The sequence below is a fragment of the Triturus cristatus genome, chromosome 6 (genome assembly GCF_964204655.1).
Source record: "Triturus cristatus chromosome 6, aTriCri1.1, whole genome shotgun sequence".
Taxonomy (NCBI): Eukaryota; Metazoa; Chordata; class Amphibia; order Caudata; family Salamandridae; genus Triturus; species Triturus cristatus.
Window position 1 is genome coordinate 1,736,003,268 of NC_140589.1, and position 13,815 is coordinate 1,736,017,082.

General features: G+C 41.8%; 1 protein-coding gene across 2 annotated transcripts in view; it reads left to right on the top strand.

The window, feature by feature from the left end:
• Positions 1-13,815, top strand: part of FAM177B (family with sequence similarity 177 member B) — a 108,061-nt gene that overhangs the window by 28,862 nt on the left and 65,384 nt on the right. Inside the window, exon 2 of one of the 2 annotated variants that reach the window (XM_085612974.1) lies at positions 3,014-3,160. In XM_085612974.1, the coding sequence (XP_085469100.1) occupies positions 3,014-3,160 (147 nt within the window). The remainder of the gene's footprint in view (positions 1-3,013; positions 3,161-13,815) is intronic. The other variant, XM_085612975.1, reaches the window with a different exon arrangement.

Here is a 13,815-nt window from a genome sequence, read left to right on the forward strand (position 1 = left end):
GTTATCGGAGCGGCCATTCTAGAGAATGGTATAACACTAATCTTAACACAATGCAGCACAAAAAGTTTGAATGAAAAACGAAAGTGGAACCGTTTTTTAAAAATGCTCGCCATGACGTATACTTTTCTCTTTGTTCTGCCATCCCACTTGGATGGCCTCACCTGCTTTCCTTCTGAAGTAAAAGGTTATTTTTATGGGGCCATGTGTTTGGCCCCATAAAGATAAGAAACCTTTTACTTCAGAAGGAAAGCAGGCGAGGCCGTCCAAGTGGGACGGCAGAAAAGTGGAAAAGTCGACGTCACGCAGTGCTCTTTCCCAATGGCTGGCCACGGTTTAGCATAAACGGCAACGCTGGCCAATGGGAAAGAGGGGCGGGGCTTGAAGCCCTTTACAGAATTCCCTCCAAATCATTAAATCTCGCCAGCGAGACTGCGCATGTGCGCAGCCCACGCAGGCGAGACCTAAAAAGGGAGATACTAAAATAAATGTAACTAATGGACCATGCTACCTTGCCTAATCCAATGCCTGCCTAATGGGGAATGATGATATTCCCTTAAAGTGAGACTGTGCAGATATAACCTGGATTTGAAGTTGCATGTGACCATCTATAAGTGTTCGACCTTCTTTGGGCAAAGAACTTGTAACACTAACCGATTACGTTCAGTTGGCATCAAAGTATCTCCATTCAATCCAATTTAAACAAAGATCCAATACATTCACTAGTTATGTTCAAAGCGTCACAATCCAGTTGTTGGTTACAAAAAATGTGAATCTGGCACATCGCATTAACGTGTATGAGAATATATAACACCAACCCAATTTTAGTGCCTTTTCCAATATATTTATTTGCAAGCCAGACAAACCTTTAGAGGCAGTATGGCACCTAGTAAATCAATGAATGCTAGCGCTTTGAGAGCTGAACGGACATCAATGCTAGGGAGGCAACCAAACGTTCATCTCAGGTCTTTGAACATCAGGATTAATTTGTACTCATTTGCTAGTATGATTTGTGAGAAACGGTGTCATACTCTGACCTTCTAGGTGTGGCCATTGGCATCTTTTATTCAGGCTCCCAGTCCAAGCCTAATATGTTGTTCCATGTAAATCTTGCCCTAATAGTACAGGTGTGTAAACAAGACGTACTTAAAAAAAACATACTACCTATCATCTACTACAGCATGTCAGAGAAGAAACTTCTTGCCCTATGTGTGTTCTGGTTTGTAGGTGTTCTGCTTATCTGAGGCCTGCTTGGATGTTTGTTGTGCCACAAAAATATTTTCAGTGTCTGGATATTTAGTGGTGGGTCAAAAATTCCTGGGACATTTCAGTACCTCACTGATACTCTGTGTAAGGTACTCACTTTTACAATTTCACATACACCCAATCGTGTGTAAAATGCACCTTCAATGTAGTCCTCGTTCCAAAGGATGCGATTCACAAAAAAATATTTTGGTCACTGACACTCCTGGGAATTCTGGGTGAGAAACTTGTTAGAGACACTAAATATTGATTGTTATTCGTTTTGTTTAAAAGTGGAACTATTCCCGAATATAAAGGCTCAACTTTTGTTTTTGTAGAAAACAAATGTGAAATTTTGACTTTTCAGGGTGAAATTTGAAACTCTGTTTCCGTCCAGTTACTAAAGTACATTTTTAAGGCAAGGAAAAGTTTTTTTTTTCTTTTAGCCACAAATACACTGCTCTATTCTCACACAGACTTGTATAGATAAAATTGCTATGAACAGATAAACTAGATGCACTTTATTATGGGGAACACCAGGAGCAAATTGTTTGCTCCTAGAGTGATTTGCGTAGCCGGCCTTCAGGTACTCAACTGGATACACCCGCTTTGTTTAAATGTAAGAGTAGGTGCAGCTCGAGACTTTCAGGCATTTCCTTTTTGAATCAGGTTCACGTCACTTGTGTACCTAGTTGTAGTGGACGCGCCTGTTTTTGGGAGCAACATCTGGCATTTTTGTAAGTCCCTTGAAGGTGTCTTCTATCTATTGGGTGGAACAAATGCCGGAAGTGCAGTGTTGTTCAGAATGGTGAGCTGACTAGTTGATATGCAAATGGCTCTTTTCATTCTTTGAATGTAATGTGCAATTCTTTGGAGCATCACTGCCACTGTTGCCGGATAGAAGCACACGAGCCGAATGAACAACATGGAGTGTGGGATGGTTAAGGAAGAAGCACATGGGAAATCTAGAGCGAGTGGGAGAGCGCAATACAGTAGGGGACAGGAGTAGCACAAGAGGGAGAGAGCTGGAAAACACATGCACTCATATGGAGTGCTTAACTAAAAAGAAAAAAAAGTAGTTCCCTAAAAGTGAGCAGTGGAAGGACACAAGTCAGTCAGTCAAAAAGGGTGTTAAAAAAAAACTATGCTCCAAGGGAAGGAAAAACTCAAGAAGACAACTGTATTGATCACCGCTTCTGAAATGCCCGGGTGCTAGCACCTGATAAGAGGTGAATTTGGTAGACATGCTACATATAACCTTTTCACAAATATGTTGTAACTATGTAATTCAATTGCACAATAATGTATTTGAATTTGTTATCCATTAAAGCTTTACAATTTATATGGGATCATACACAACACAGTCATAAAACAAGTCCTTTAACATGAACTGTTATGCAGTCAATTGGACATACATGTTACACAAACCGCAAAGATGTGTTCATCGTCGTAAAGCTAAATATTTAGTGACACCGGGTGCATACATTCACTAATACAATTACTCCTTGTCTTCTTGTTCCCTCCAGGAAATATGAGAAACATATATTTTGTAATATGAATTCTGACACTGATATTTGGCAATATTACGGACCAAACCGCTGAAAATTCCATGGTCGCCTTTTGAAATCAAGAAAAGCAAAACAAAACTCTTAGCACGTCTCAACTGTTGAAGGGCTCATCGTTTTAAAGTTCATTTTAGTTTGAAAATACATTTAATTGAACCTTGAATTTGGAAAGTTCTTTTTTAATAGAGCTGTTGGCATCCATTCCTCAGCAGGAAAAGCTGGAGAATGAAGACCCGGAACTGCCCAAGTCCCCGCGGAGGATAATTCACTTTTCGAGTGGAGAAACCATGGAGGAGTACAGCACAGAGGAGGAGGAAGAGGATGCAGCTGCAGTGGAGTTCCACAAAGTTGACACAGTAGGGATTGTTACTGTATTCTTGTTTATGGAGTGTTGTGTCAAAATCAGCTATCATGACTTTACAAGCAGCAGCCTCAAGCCTAAATCCACTGCTACTTGGTTTATCTGTTTCTGGAAGTTCTCAACCCTTTTGAATCTTCATCACCTGCACTTAATTGGTAAATAAATAGATAAAGCACAGGTGCCAAAACATTTGCTTTTCAGGATACTGTTCACTTTCCCCGCTGTCTCCACTCAATTCCTCCATTTTCACCGCATAATTCCACCACCGTCATCAGCCACTTCCTCCAGTGGCGCTGTCTCCTTCCACCCCTGCTGGCATGGGCACCACCCAAGACTGGAGTACAGCGAGCATCAATGTGAGGGAACCTGCATTCCTCAATGTGGTGTCAAGGGGTTCCTCCCTGAGAAGACTTTTTTTAAATGGGATTTAATAGTGGGTTTCACAGCACAATTTTCATTTAAAATGGCTGAAAGATACAGACTCTGAAAGGGCACTCATTTGGTACTCCAGCACCCTCTTGGTCTGGTTTGCAGAGAGGGTACGGCAACACCACATACTGAACTAGCTCACTTGGCACTGACCCTCTCCAGCTTAAGACCCGGTCTTTCCTGCTTTTTCCATTTAACAAACAATTGCCATTGGAATCTGGCATCCACACCGGTGACCAGTTCTCTAGAACTGCTATAATGTACAGATGACCTTAGGTTTCAGCCAGGCAGCGCCTTACTTCTGTGGTCAAGGCCTCTGTTCAAATCCTGCAGTCTGCATGCATTCAGAGACAAGAACACCCCTATAGCGAGCCCCGGCTGAATGAACAAATACTGAAAGAGTGGCCTGAGACTGCTCGGCCATTCATAAATAATGACGCAACAACTCTAAAATGACCATTATGTTGATGTCAATCCCGCAGACCTTCTACAGCTGCAGTCACTGAGCTAGAACCAATGGACTCGGTGATTCATTTTCCCAGAGATTAAGGGAAGAACCAGTGGACCTGTGAAGTACCTTTGGAACTGCGTGGAAAGTATACCTTGTAGACATTCCTCTAAAGGAGCAGACAGCACTACACTATACCCACACCGCAGGGTAGTGTCTTGCTGTCAATGATTAAATTAAGATATAGCATAACATGTGCATTTGTAAAGCGCATGTTTACCCAGAAGGGCAACTTGGCCCTGAATAACAGATGTTTATTGTTATCCAACCCAATGGTACTCATTTTATCGACCTCAGAAGGTTGAAAGGCTGAGTGGAGCCGCCGGTATTTGAACCTGTGACCATGAGGTCGAACACAGGCCCCACAGTGGATGCATTAGTCCACTCAGCCACCAGACCCGGCTGGCAAGACTGCAGATCTTCTACAGCTGGCTGCAGTCACTGAGCTAGAACCAAGGGACTCGGTGAATCACTTTCCCAGAGATAAAGGGAAGCACCAGTGGCCCATGGGAAGTACTCGTGAATTGCGTGGAGAGAATACCTTGAGAACATTCCTTTAAGGGAGCAGGTAGCACTACCCTAAACCCACGCCAGAGGATAGTTTCTTGATGTCAATGATTAAATTGAGATATGAAATCCGTGGCAATTAATTACCTATAGATTTGTATTGGCATCTAGCAGGGACCTATGAAGGAAGGCGCTGTAGGTTTCTGGCTCAAAGGGGCCACCAAAATTTGAACCTCCATGGGTAATCTCAGCAAGAAGGCAAGGACTGGAGGATGGACATTAAGTTAGACCTCCAGTCTCTGAGAGCAGAAAGCAGGCACTGCTGAGCAGGAATTTAACCCAAGGCTCTCTTCCTTTCACCTTTCTTCTGCATGCAATTGCCCAGAGATACAGACCTTAGCGCGTGCAATATAAGAACACCCTCACACTAGCAGAAAGCAGGAGTCCTGCCTCTCACCATATTAGAACAGAGTTCTAATTTTAAAGTAAGTTAATACAGTTACACCTGTTGTATGCAGTAGATATGAACTGCAAAAACGGTGGCCTTGTGTGCATTTGAATTGCATTGTTTTATTATGCCTGGCAGATATCCACCCAGCCACAAATAAAAATCAAAAACAAATTGTCCAAATGCTTGCCTTATAACAGGGTAACACGCTAACGAAGCCAGAAAATAAGAGCCTCGATGCAGCTTAATTTGTGTAGCTGTGTTATTCACTTAAGTGTAGCATGCAGTAGGGTTGTGTGGTCTCATCAATTCCTCAAAATAAGTCATGGCCCCTCCTCCACCACAACACCAACATTACATGCTATTTGCAGCCAGAGCTGACTGATAATAGTATTTAATAATTTTTCCATTTGCTTTAGTAGTAATAGGTTTTCAGATTCTTTCTCCCTGAGTCTCCCATGCCTTCCACCTGCAGTTTGTCGCCATTCCTGCTTCAGAGGCCATCAAGGGCCCAGCGGCGTCACAATGCAGCGTAAATTATCAAAATCGAGTGACACACAAGGTGTGTAACTTCAAGATAGCACCCAAAAGTGAGAAGGGACACTGTTTTCTGTGGAAACAATCTGTTAAAACAGAGCGTTCACCAGGAATTTGACTAAAAGTATTTTAGCTGATTTAAAAATACCTTGAATAATTACAATTCGTTCACTCGTATTTTATTTTGAAAAATCCAGGGTCTGCAATCTGCAATGAGGGCAGCTTTTGACAAGCATCCGAATACATACAGGCTAGCTCACCTTGAATGGGTCCCAGCCTCCACTATGGCATGAAGCACTGGAGCATACTTTATTTTATTTTATTTTACTTAAAGGTTTTTATAGAGCGCAGACATTCATCCAGACAGGGATATCACAGCGATACTGCACATAACCTCAACCTTGGCGGTTGTAATAATAAATGCCTGGGCTTCTTCACGAAGAAGGAAAGGCGAGGACAAGCTGAACCCAGTGTTGGGGCTCAGTCAATTTTTCAACGGGCCCTCTAAAACCAAACACCTGTGGGAGAAACTCAGAGTCTTGATCTCCTTAAAGAACTGTTGGTTTAGCCCTTTGGCACATATTGGCCACTGTTCATCAGTAACTGGGAACTATGCTGATTTACAGGAAAAAGCTCCCTAGTTATTCTAAAATAAGAAAGTTGTGTTTTGAGGATGGGCTAGACGAAGAAACTGAAAACTTTGTAAGGATGTTCGGTTATGGGAAAATGGAATCTTAATCTTAAAAATCTCTAAAACCTTTGTGAATTGGTTGGTTGCAAACCCCTGGAAAGTGAGACCAATGTTGGATTGGGCTGCCGGAAGCCTTCAAAATAATACTGCCTAATCACTTAGTGAAAAGCATATTGAGACAATTTCATTTTGTAAGATACCTAGGACCTGATTCACAGCATTTTTTCTGTCTTTGTCAGATTTAAGTATTGAGAATTACATTCTTCAATCAAAGCTGACTCAAGGTTCACAGAGCCAGCTAGGGATTTTGCTTAAGTATGTGGACAATTTGGCATGACTGAAGATTTCTTGAATCCAAGAGTGCCAACTAAAAACAGATGTAGGGTTCCAGTGAAGTAACAGGTGGCTAGGGAAATGCAGTGCAAATAAGATAAACACCCAGAAAGCCAATTCTTTGTGGGTATTCACAGAGCTTTGGAATGCCTTTGCCATAATTATCTGCCCTTCCAAACATATACCTAAATGATTGCAGTAAGTCTGGAAACAGAAACCAACATTACCTATTATCTCAGGAAGTGTACAGGGAGGAAAGACATTCATGGAATAAAAAATAAAAATACTTTTTTTTTTCTATTTTTCCTAACCCTTTGCATGTGGTTTTTCTGCATTGCATAGATTCTTCATAGATGGGGTTAGGAAAAATAGCTGTACATCTTAAATGTATGTGAATATGAAACATTTATTTATCCAACTTCAGAGGGAACATTTAGGATCTACAAGAACCAACAAAAAATTTAACGGAATCCTATATGCAGCTGAAGCGGAACATATATCAATTCTTTTTTATTTGGCTGAAAACTTGTCAAATCTTTGCAGTTTTTAACTCCTTTCTCAACTCAATATTTCTGACTAACTAAATAGCCTCCACCAATGCCTTTTGCACTGATGGCCTTCTTTTACCAAAAGATTTCTACTTTTCCCCAAAAAGATCTGCACTTTGTTAAAGAAGCATTATAATCCTCTTACAGTGCTTCTGTATTAGTCGTACCACCTGGGGTGAGAACTTTTGGCCTTATTTTAAACTGACCAAAGAAGAGGAGAATGATTGTTAATGTGTTTGGAATCTGGTTTCCCATATGGTCCCTCTCCAGTCATGATCCTCAGATCCCTAACAGTGGCCCTTTCGAAAAGGATAACTGATAAGTGGTAAACAGAGATAATCTTGCTACTGTTAAAAAAACAAAAAAAATATTTAGACGCTTTCCACACACAACGTATTGCCCTATCAAACTGCTTAATTCTCTGGAAAAGCTATTTGAAAAGCTGGTAGCTAAACAGCTGTCATAGTTGTCACGGCTCTCTAGCAGTTGGGTTTCACCCACCAAAAGGCGGGTCCCAATGCTATTTGATCACCAAATTAATTGAAGGTGATATGGAGTGGCTTCCTTTCACCACTTTGCGCTTCCATTCTGCAACACAGACCCCATTTGGGAAACAATTCTTCTCTCAGACTCCCCTTTTGATGATCCACTAATATAGATAAATCATTTTTCCATACGTCATGGATAGCTAGAGGGGTTGCTACCATTCACTAGTCCTGATGAAGACCCTGTTGAAGTTGTCTTATGGAGTCAAAACGTTGACGATCTATCCTGTTGACTGGAATTAATATGGAGTGAACAAACAGAACTTTCATTGATAGGGTTTTGTTGTACTTAAATGACTTCGACAAACATTCAACAGTGTATTTATATTCGTTGTTGGTTTTACATCACAAGTGTTGTACTGGTGTGCTTAGGACCTTTCTCAGTTTTGGCCAGCAAGGAGGTCGTTGTCCTGAGTTCCATTCAGGGTTCCCTGTGTGGCTTGTCTGTGTCTGTGAGTCTCAGAAGCCAAAGATACCTTGGGCAGGTAATTTTGTTCATTTCGGTAGCCAATAAGGACAGTAGCGGTTGCCAAGTTTCTCTGAATCCCCCCCCGCAAAGTTAGTGAGGGAAGCTTGAATCCGCTCCAACCACAAAATGTACCACAATCTATGCAACCACCCCGTGTTTGTCGGTCGTGTCTGTGTCCCCCAGTGTGTTAAGATGTTTTGAGTTGCTGCCGCTATTGTTATCCCCTATCGGGGAGAGGAGTTGGCCTAATGGCTAGGGCGGTCGACCTCGGACCTGGAGAACTGGGTTCAAGTCCCAGTAATGATGCTGAACATCCTGTGATTCTGGGCATATCACTTAATCTCCCCGTGCCTAGCAAAAATTAATGTGTGTCCTAATGTAACATAACTGGTGCTATGTAAAGCGCTCTGATACCTGATTGGATTCGGGTCAAGTTCGCGCTATATGAAACTCTGCAAAAAAAAACAAAAGTGCACCAATTATCACTTTTTTTTCACCATCCACGTGCATTGTGCAATATTTTGGACCACCTACATTCGTTGTTATTATCTTACCAGTGTTATTTCAAAACAGTAGGAATACATTTGTATGAATATAACTAAATGCTTAGTTTTTTCTTTGTTACTATACATTGCCATGAGAGCACACGCCAGTAGCTCTCTTCGATGAAATACCTATTGTTTTTAGGTTTAATGCTATGATGAGCATCACGGCCTTACAAGATGGCATATCACCGTGGGAGATGTGGGAGTGAAAATCCACCATTCCACTGATCACCCCAAGGTGATTTTTATGAACAGACTTGGTGACAGTTGCCCTCCTCTGGCAGCCACTCCAGTGAGAACCAGATACTGAGCCTGTGTTAAAAATGTTGAAATCCTGTGTTTTTCAATGCATGGCCCGGAGCTATGTGAGTCACAGATATTCTCTTCCTTGTAGACCTGCATTATATCCCTTCACCTTTGTGCTAGACTGACACAGTTTTAATATGACTAGGTCCCTTAGGTTACAAGAGTAGATGTTGTGTGAAGATGACAGATTTGAAACTGCCTCAAGCATCCAAAAAGAAACCTTTAACTTAACGTTCCATCGTTGTGGCTTACGCCAGCTTAGAGCAGACCTTGCGGTGAGGAATTTTCATTATATCTGGATATTTCCGATTACGATTCTTGACTCTTGCTCAGCTTGAGGGGAACCTTAATAAAGACACACAAACGCCATCAAAGGCGCTAGACCACGTGTCTGTAAGCACTTCAACTTGTTTTTAAAGGATGCATTCCTTATTATATATTCCGTAGTTTTCATCTCTTTCTATCAATCGCCCCTATTTACTGAGCAAACGCATACCCTTCTATTATGTAAAAGAAGTTAATTCTATTTTTTTATGTATTTTATGAACGTTCCATTTTTTATTTGATTTTTTGGTACTATGTTACCGCTTGATCTCCACTCTTGTAAAGTGAGGCATTGTGCTCGGACGAGCTACCCAGAAAAGTAGCAATTTGCTAATTTTAAGAAGTTTCTATTTCTCCAGTTTATAAACTCACGGTGAACAGGACTAGTTCAGCTATCGTCAATGCAATACCTCTTTTACTACAACTATTTTGCTTGCTGATTCTGACTTTAGCCACGTTTATTTGATGGGCCTAACCTAAGCCGCCGTTTCTCTTTATGAGACGCACCTTTCCAAGGACAAGTTAGTAAGTCTTAAAGCATCCTTTCTCATGTAAGAGACATCTTTGTGTCATTCACATACAAATAAACAGCGGAATCTACTTCTAATGATTGAGGATTGCCTTTCCAGAAGCAGATTTGAAATGGCTAGATTGATTAGATGAGTTAATCTAAATTGTTTACATTCTCTAGGCATCCCACCAAACACTGTAAACAAATGCTCAAAACCTATATTAAATGTCTTTTAAATATCTGCAATATCATGCGTACAACACATGTTTGAAAAATACTTTGCACTTCCACCCAGGCCTTGTGTTCATTAGAAAGACAAAGATCCCTTGTGTTGTTATGTGTTGATAACATCACATCTTTTTGTTGGTAAACATTGTGTTGATTACCAAATGCTTGGTCTTGAATTTCATGTTGTTACCACATGTGGTTGCAACATTGACTGTAATGGCTCTTTACCAGTCTTGTCTCAGACGTCCCACAAAGGGACTTTGGACAACAGCGTGTCTTGTTGTACTTGTAGGCGCCATTGTGGTCCAGGGTCGGGCTGGGACAGAAAATAGGCTGTCCACCAAAATAAAAGTGGCTCCATGACCGAATACAAAAGAAAACCAAGTGGCCCCCACTTGCAAATTGGTGCAGTTTTGAACTTGTGCAGACACTGGTATAGTTTTTTTGCATGGTATGGGCGACAAAATGAATTTGTGTTTACTGCAGGAAATTTTTGTGTTTCTATGAAAATCAACAGTAAACAATGGCCCACCAAACCATAAAACAGGTCCACAAACAGCAAAAAAAGTCTCACACACTGACCTGTCAGACCAGCCTTTCTGGTTCTGCCAATTGCCTTGTGGGACAGCCCAACTCTGTAAAATGTGATCACAGTCTTAATTGCATGCCATGCAGCCATTTTTGTTGTTTTACGTTGTTTGCTTGTGTGACATTCCTTCTGAATTGTCTTGGCCAGGAGTTGGCCTAACGGCTAGTGCAGTCGACATCGAATCTGGGGAACTGGGGTCGAGTCTCGGCAATGACACTGAACATCCTGTGATTCTGGGCAAATCACTTAATCTCCCCATGCCCAACAAAAATGAATGTGTCCTCATGAAATGCAACAGGTTCAATGTAAAGCGCTGTGATACCAGATTCGGGTCAAGTTTGCGTTATATAAAACTCCGTAAAAAAATAAAATAATTACATACAGCCCATACCTCAGTTAATGCTTTGTGTTTTCTTGTGCCTGCTGTGCTCAGAAATGCTTCTCTGATTGCAGTCTTTTCCTAATGTACAGTAGATTTTTCTGTGCTCAGACATTTTACTTCTTGGTATTAGATGTGCATGTTCCATTAAGGTTGAGCTGCACATACTCTGTATATCTGAGCTCAGTGTTGGCTCACCGTCACTCGTTTTAATGTGGTGGGTACCATGTTGTGTGGTTGTTGTTTTGGTGTGTTTGCATAATGAGATGTATTAATGATCGGCATTAGTGCCACCTATCGTTTGACCTTTGTAAACCTGGCGGTGCATACAAGTGAGTTGTCAGAAGTGGTTCCCAAAACATTTAGCACTCTGTTCCTGTGCACTGTGACTTTGTTCAGCAGTTGTGTTTTTAGGACCCTCTGCTCGTCTTTCTCCTGCCTTCTGGACTACAGTTTTGATGACTTGTGTATGGAAATAGAGTTGTTTTTTCAAACTCTTTTTTATTAAGGCATTTGTGGTATACAGTAACTTCAAAATTCAAATAGACACATAGAAATATCACTGTGCGCCCCCTTACCCCGTCCTTAGTTAGGCTAACAGCAGACCTGCCAACTCATGCAGTGCCACCGTGTTACACACGATATCGGCTCATATCACACAGTCACCCAGTGAGGAGCCGATATCACATGGTAGCAGGCAATGCAAGTAGAAAACACTGTAAATAGTGGCTTTCCAGCTCGTTTTCCGAGGCTTTGAACTGCCGACGTCCATTAAGGGGTGTGAAAACACTCCAGGACATCGGCACCAGCCTCAGCAAACTGTTTGGTTTTTGGAGGCGGTGCATGGGGCTTGGGGCAGGGTGGGGGCAAAAGTGCCTCGTAGGTACTTCTTCGCACGAGACCCCTCCCCCTCATAGGCCCTGCCCCCTCCTTACACTGAGATTTTTTAGGTCTCGCCTGAGCCAGCGCATGCGCTGCTCTGCGAGACATTTAGTATTGGGGTTTTCAAAGTGCTACCAGAGGCTTTTGCTGGCCTCAAGCTTGCGTTCACTCGAGCGTGCACGCGCTCAGCAGCCATCTGCCTCCCTTCCGTCGCGATCACTTTCACTTTTCATGCTGCTGCGCGCGCACGTGCGCATCACTAGCGTGATTTTTTTTTTTACATTGCTAGCTGCACCCTTCAAGCGCGATCACTTTTTCCTGCTCCCGCGCGCGTATCACTAGCATGTTTCTGAATCTGACGCCGGTTCTCTTATTACAAGATTCCCGCGTCGTGCGGCCAATGCTTGTTGCATTTTCTTCTCATGCCTCGTGCTGCATCTCAGATAGCTCCACATTCCACCAAGCAGGAACGCGGCACCTCTCAGAGAGAATTATGAATTGACTTGTTCGGATTGTTTTTATTTTTCTGTTAAAATAATATTTGTCAGTTGCATATGCTTTGCCTCTCGGCCATTATGGAAATGTCAGGGGTTTAATTGACAGCTGTGAATAGCAGCACCTGCAAACAGCTCAGGACTTGTTCCTGTGGTCTGGCAGCATTCTTGCTGCTTGCTTTAAATAAAGGCTTACTCACTGAGACAGAAATTACTGACAATGGTTGATTGATGATGGCCCATCACGCAGTGCCTGACATCTACCATTCACCGAGTTCATTTGCAGTCTCACTTCCAGATTTCATTAACAAGGGCCGGGGCACCCAGGAATAGGACTGACACAGAGGGCACGTAGGTGCCCGTGTTTGAGGCAGCCTGGCTGCGCCGTCTTTATGTTAAACATGCGAACCATATCATGACACGTTATGTTTAATGTAAATTCGGAGGACAGTGGCGGCAGCTTTCCTGCGAAGAGCTCTTGCCGGCCACAGCTAAAAAAAAATACTCGGGTTAGGGGTTGCATGAGGATTTCCCACGCTTTTTAATTTATTAGCACATTGTTCTTATTTTATTCTTGTAAGCCTACATTGTGCAATCATTGACCAGCAGCACTGCAAGGAAGCACCATGTCGTTTTCTAGCTTACAAACATGCAGTTTCACTCTTCAAATGAAATAAAGCTATCTGTTTCATGTTTTTATGTGGGTTTTTTTTTAGTAACATCATGTTCATATACAAAAACGCCAGTTTCATTAAAAAAAATCAGAACTGTACAGGGCAATCTGGATCTCCAGTAACCCTACATATTTCATTGATTAACACAGTTATTTTAACAACAAAGGCATATTTTTGAAGTAGTAAAGGTGATGACAGTCTGAAAATGACACGTTTTGTGAGGAGATATGTTTATTCTGTGTCAGTGGCTACGGTGTCATGTAACTTACATCAGTTAGAACACAGTAGTGCGGTGCTATAATTAAAACTATGATGACAAAACTTCATGAAATCACATTTATAAATGGAATACCTACAAAAATTATGTAGAAGACGAAAGTTGTTAAGAATAAATAAAAGTAACAACTTAAATTGCCTATAGATGTAATCTGCGCTTTTTACGCAATTGCTATCGTTATTGTGCAATACTGCTTAATTAAACAAGCATTGGCATAGCCAATAGGTCTCACTTTTGGGACCTTATAAGTATTTAGTTATGCAGCATAATATCCTTGGTGCAACAACATTAACTGTTGCATAGTTAAACACTTATAAGGGCCCAAAGGCGAGACCTATTGGCTATATGCCAATGCTTGTTTTGCTAGTTGACAGGTATATAACAGACCAGTGCCCCAACATCCCCCTCAATGCCCTCAATGCCTTA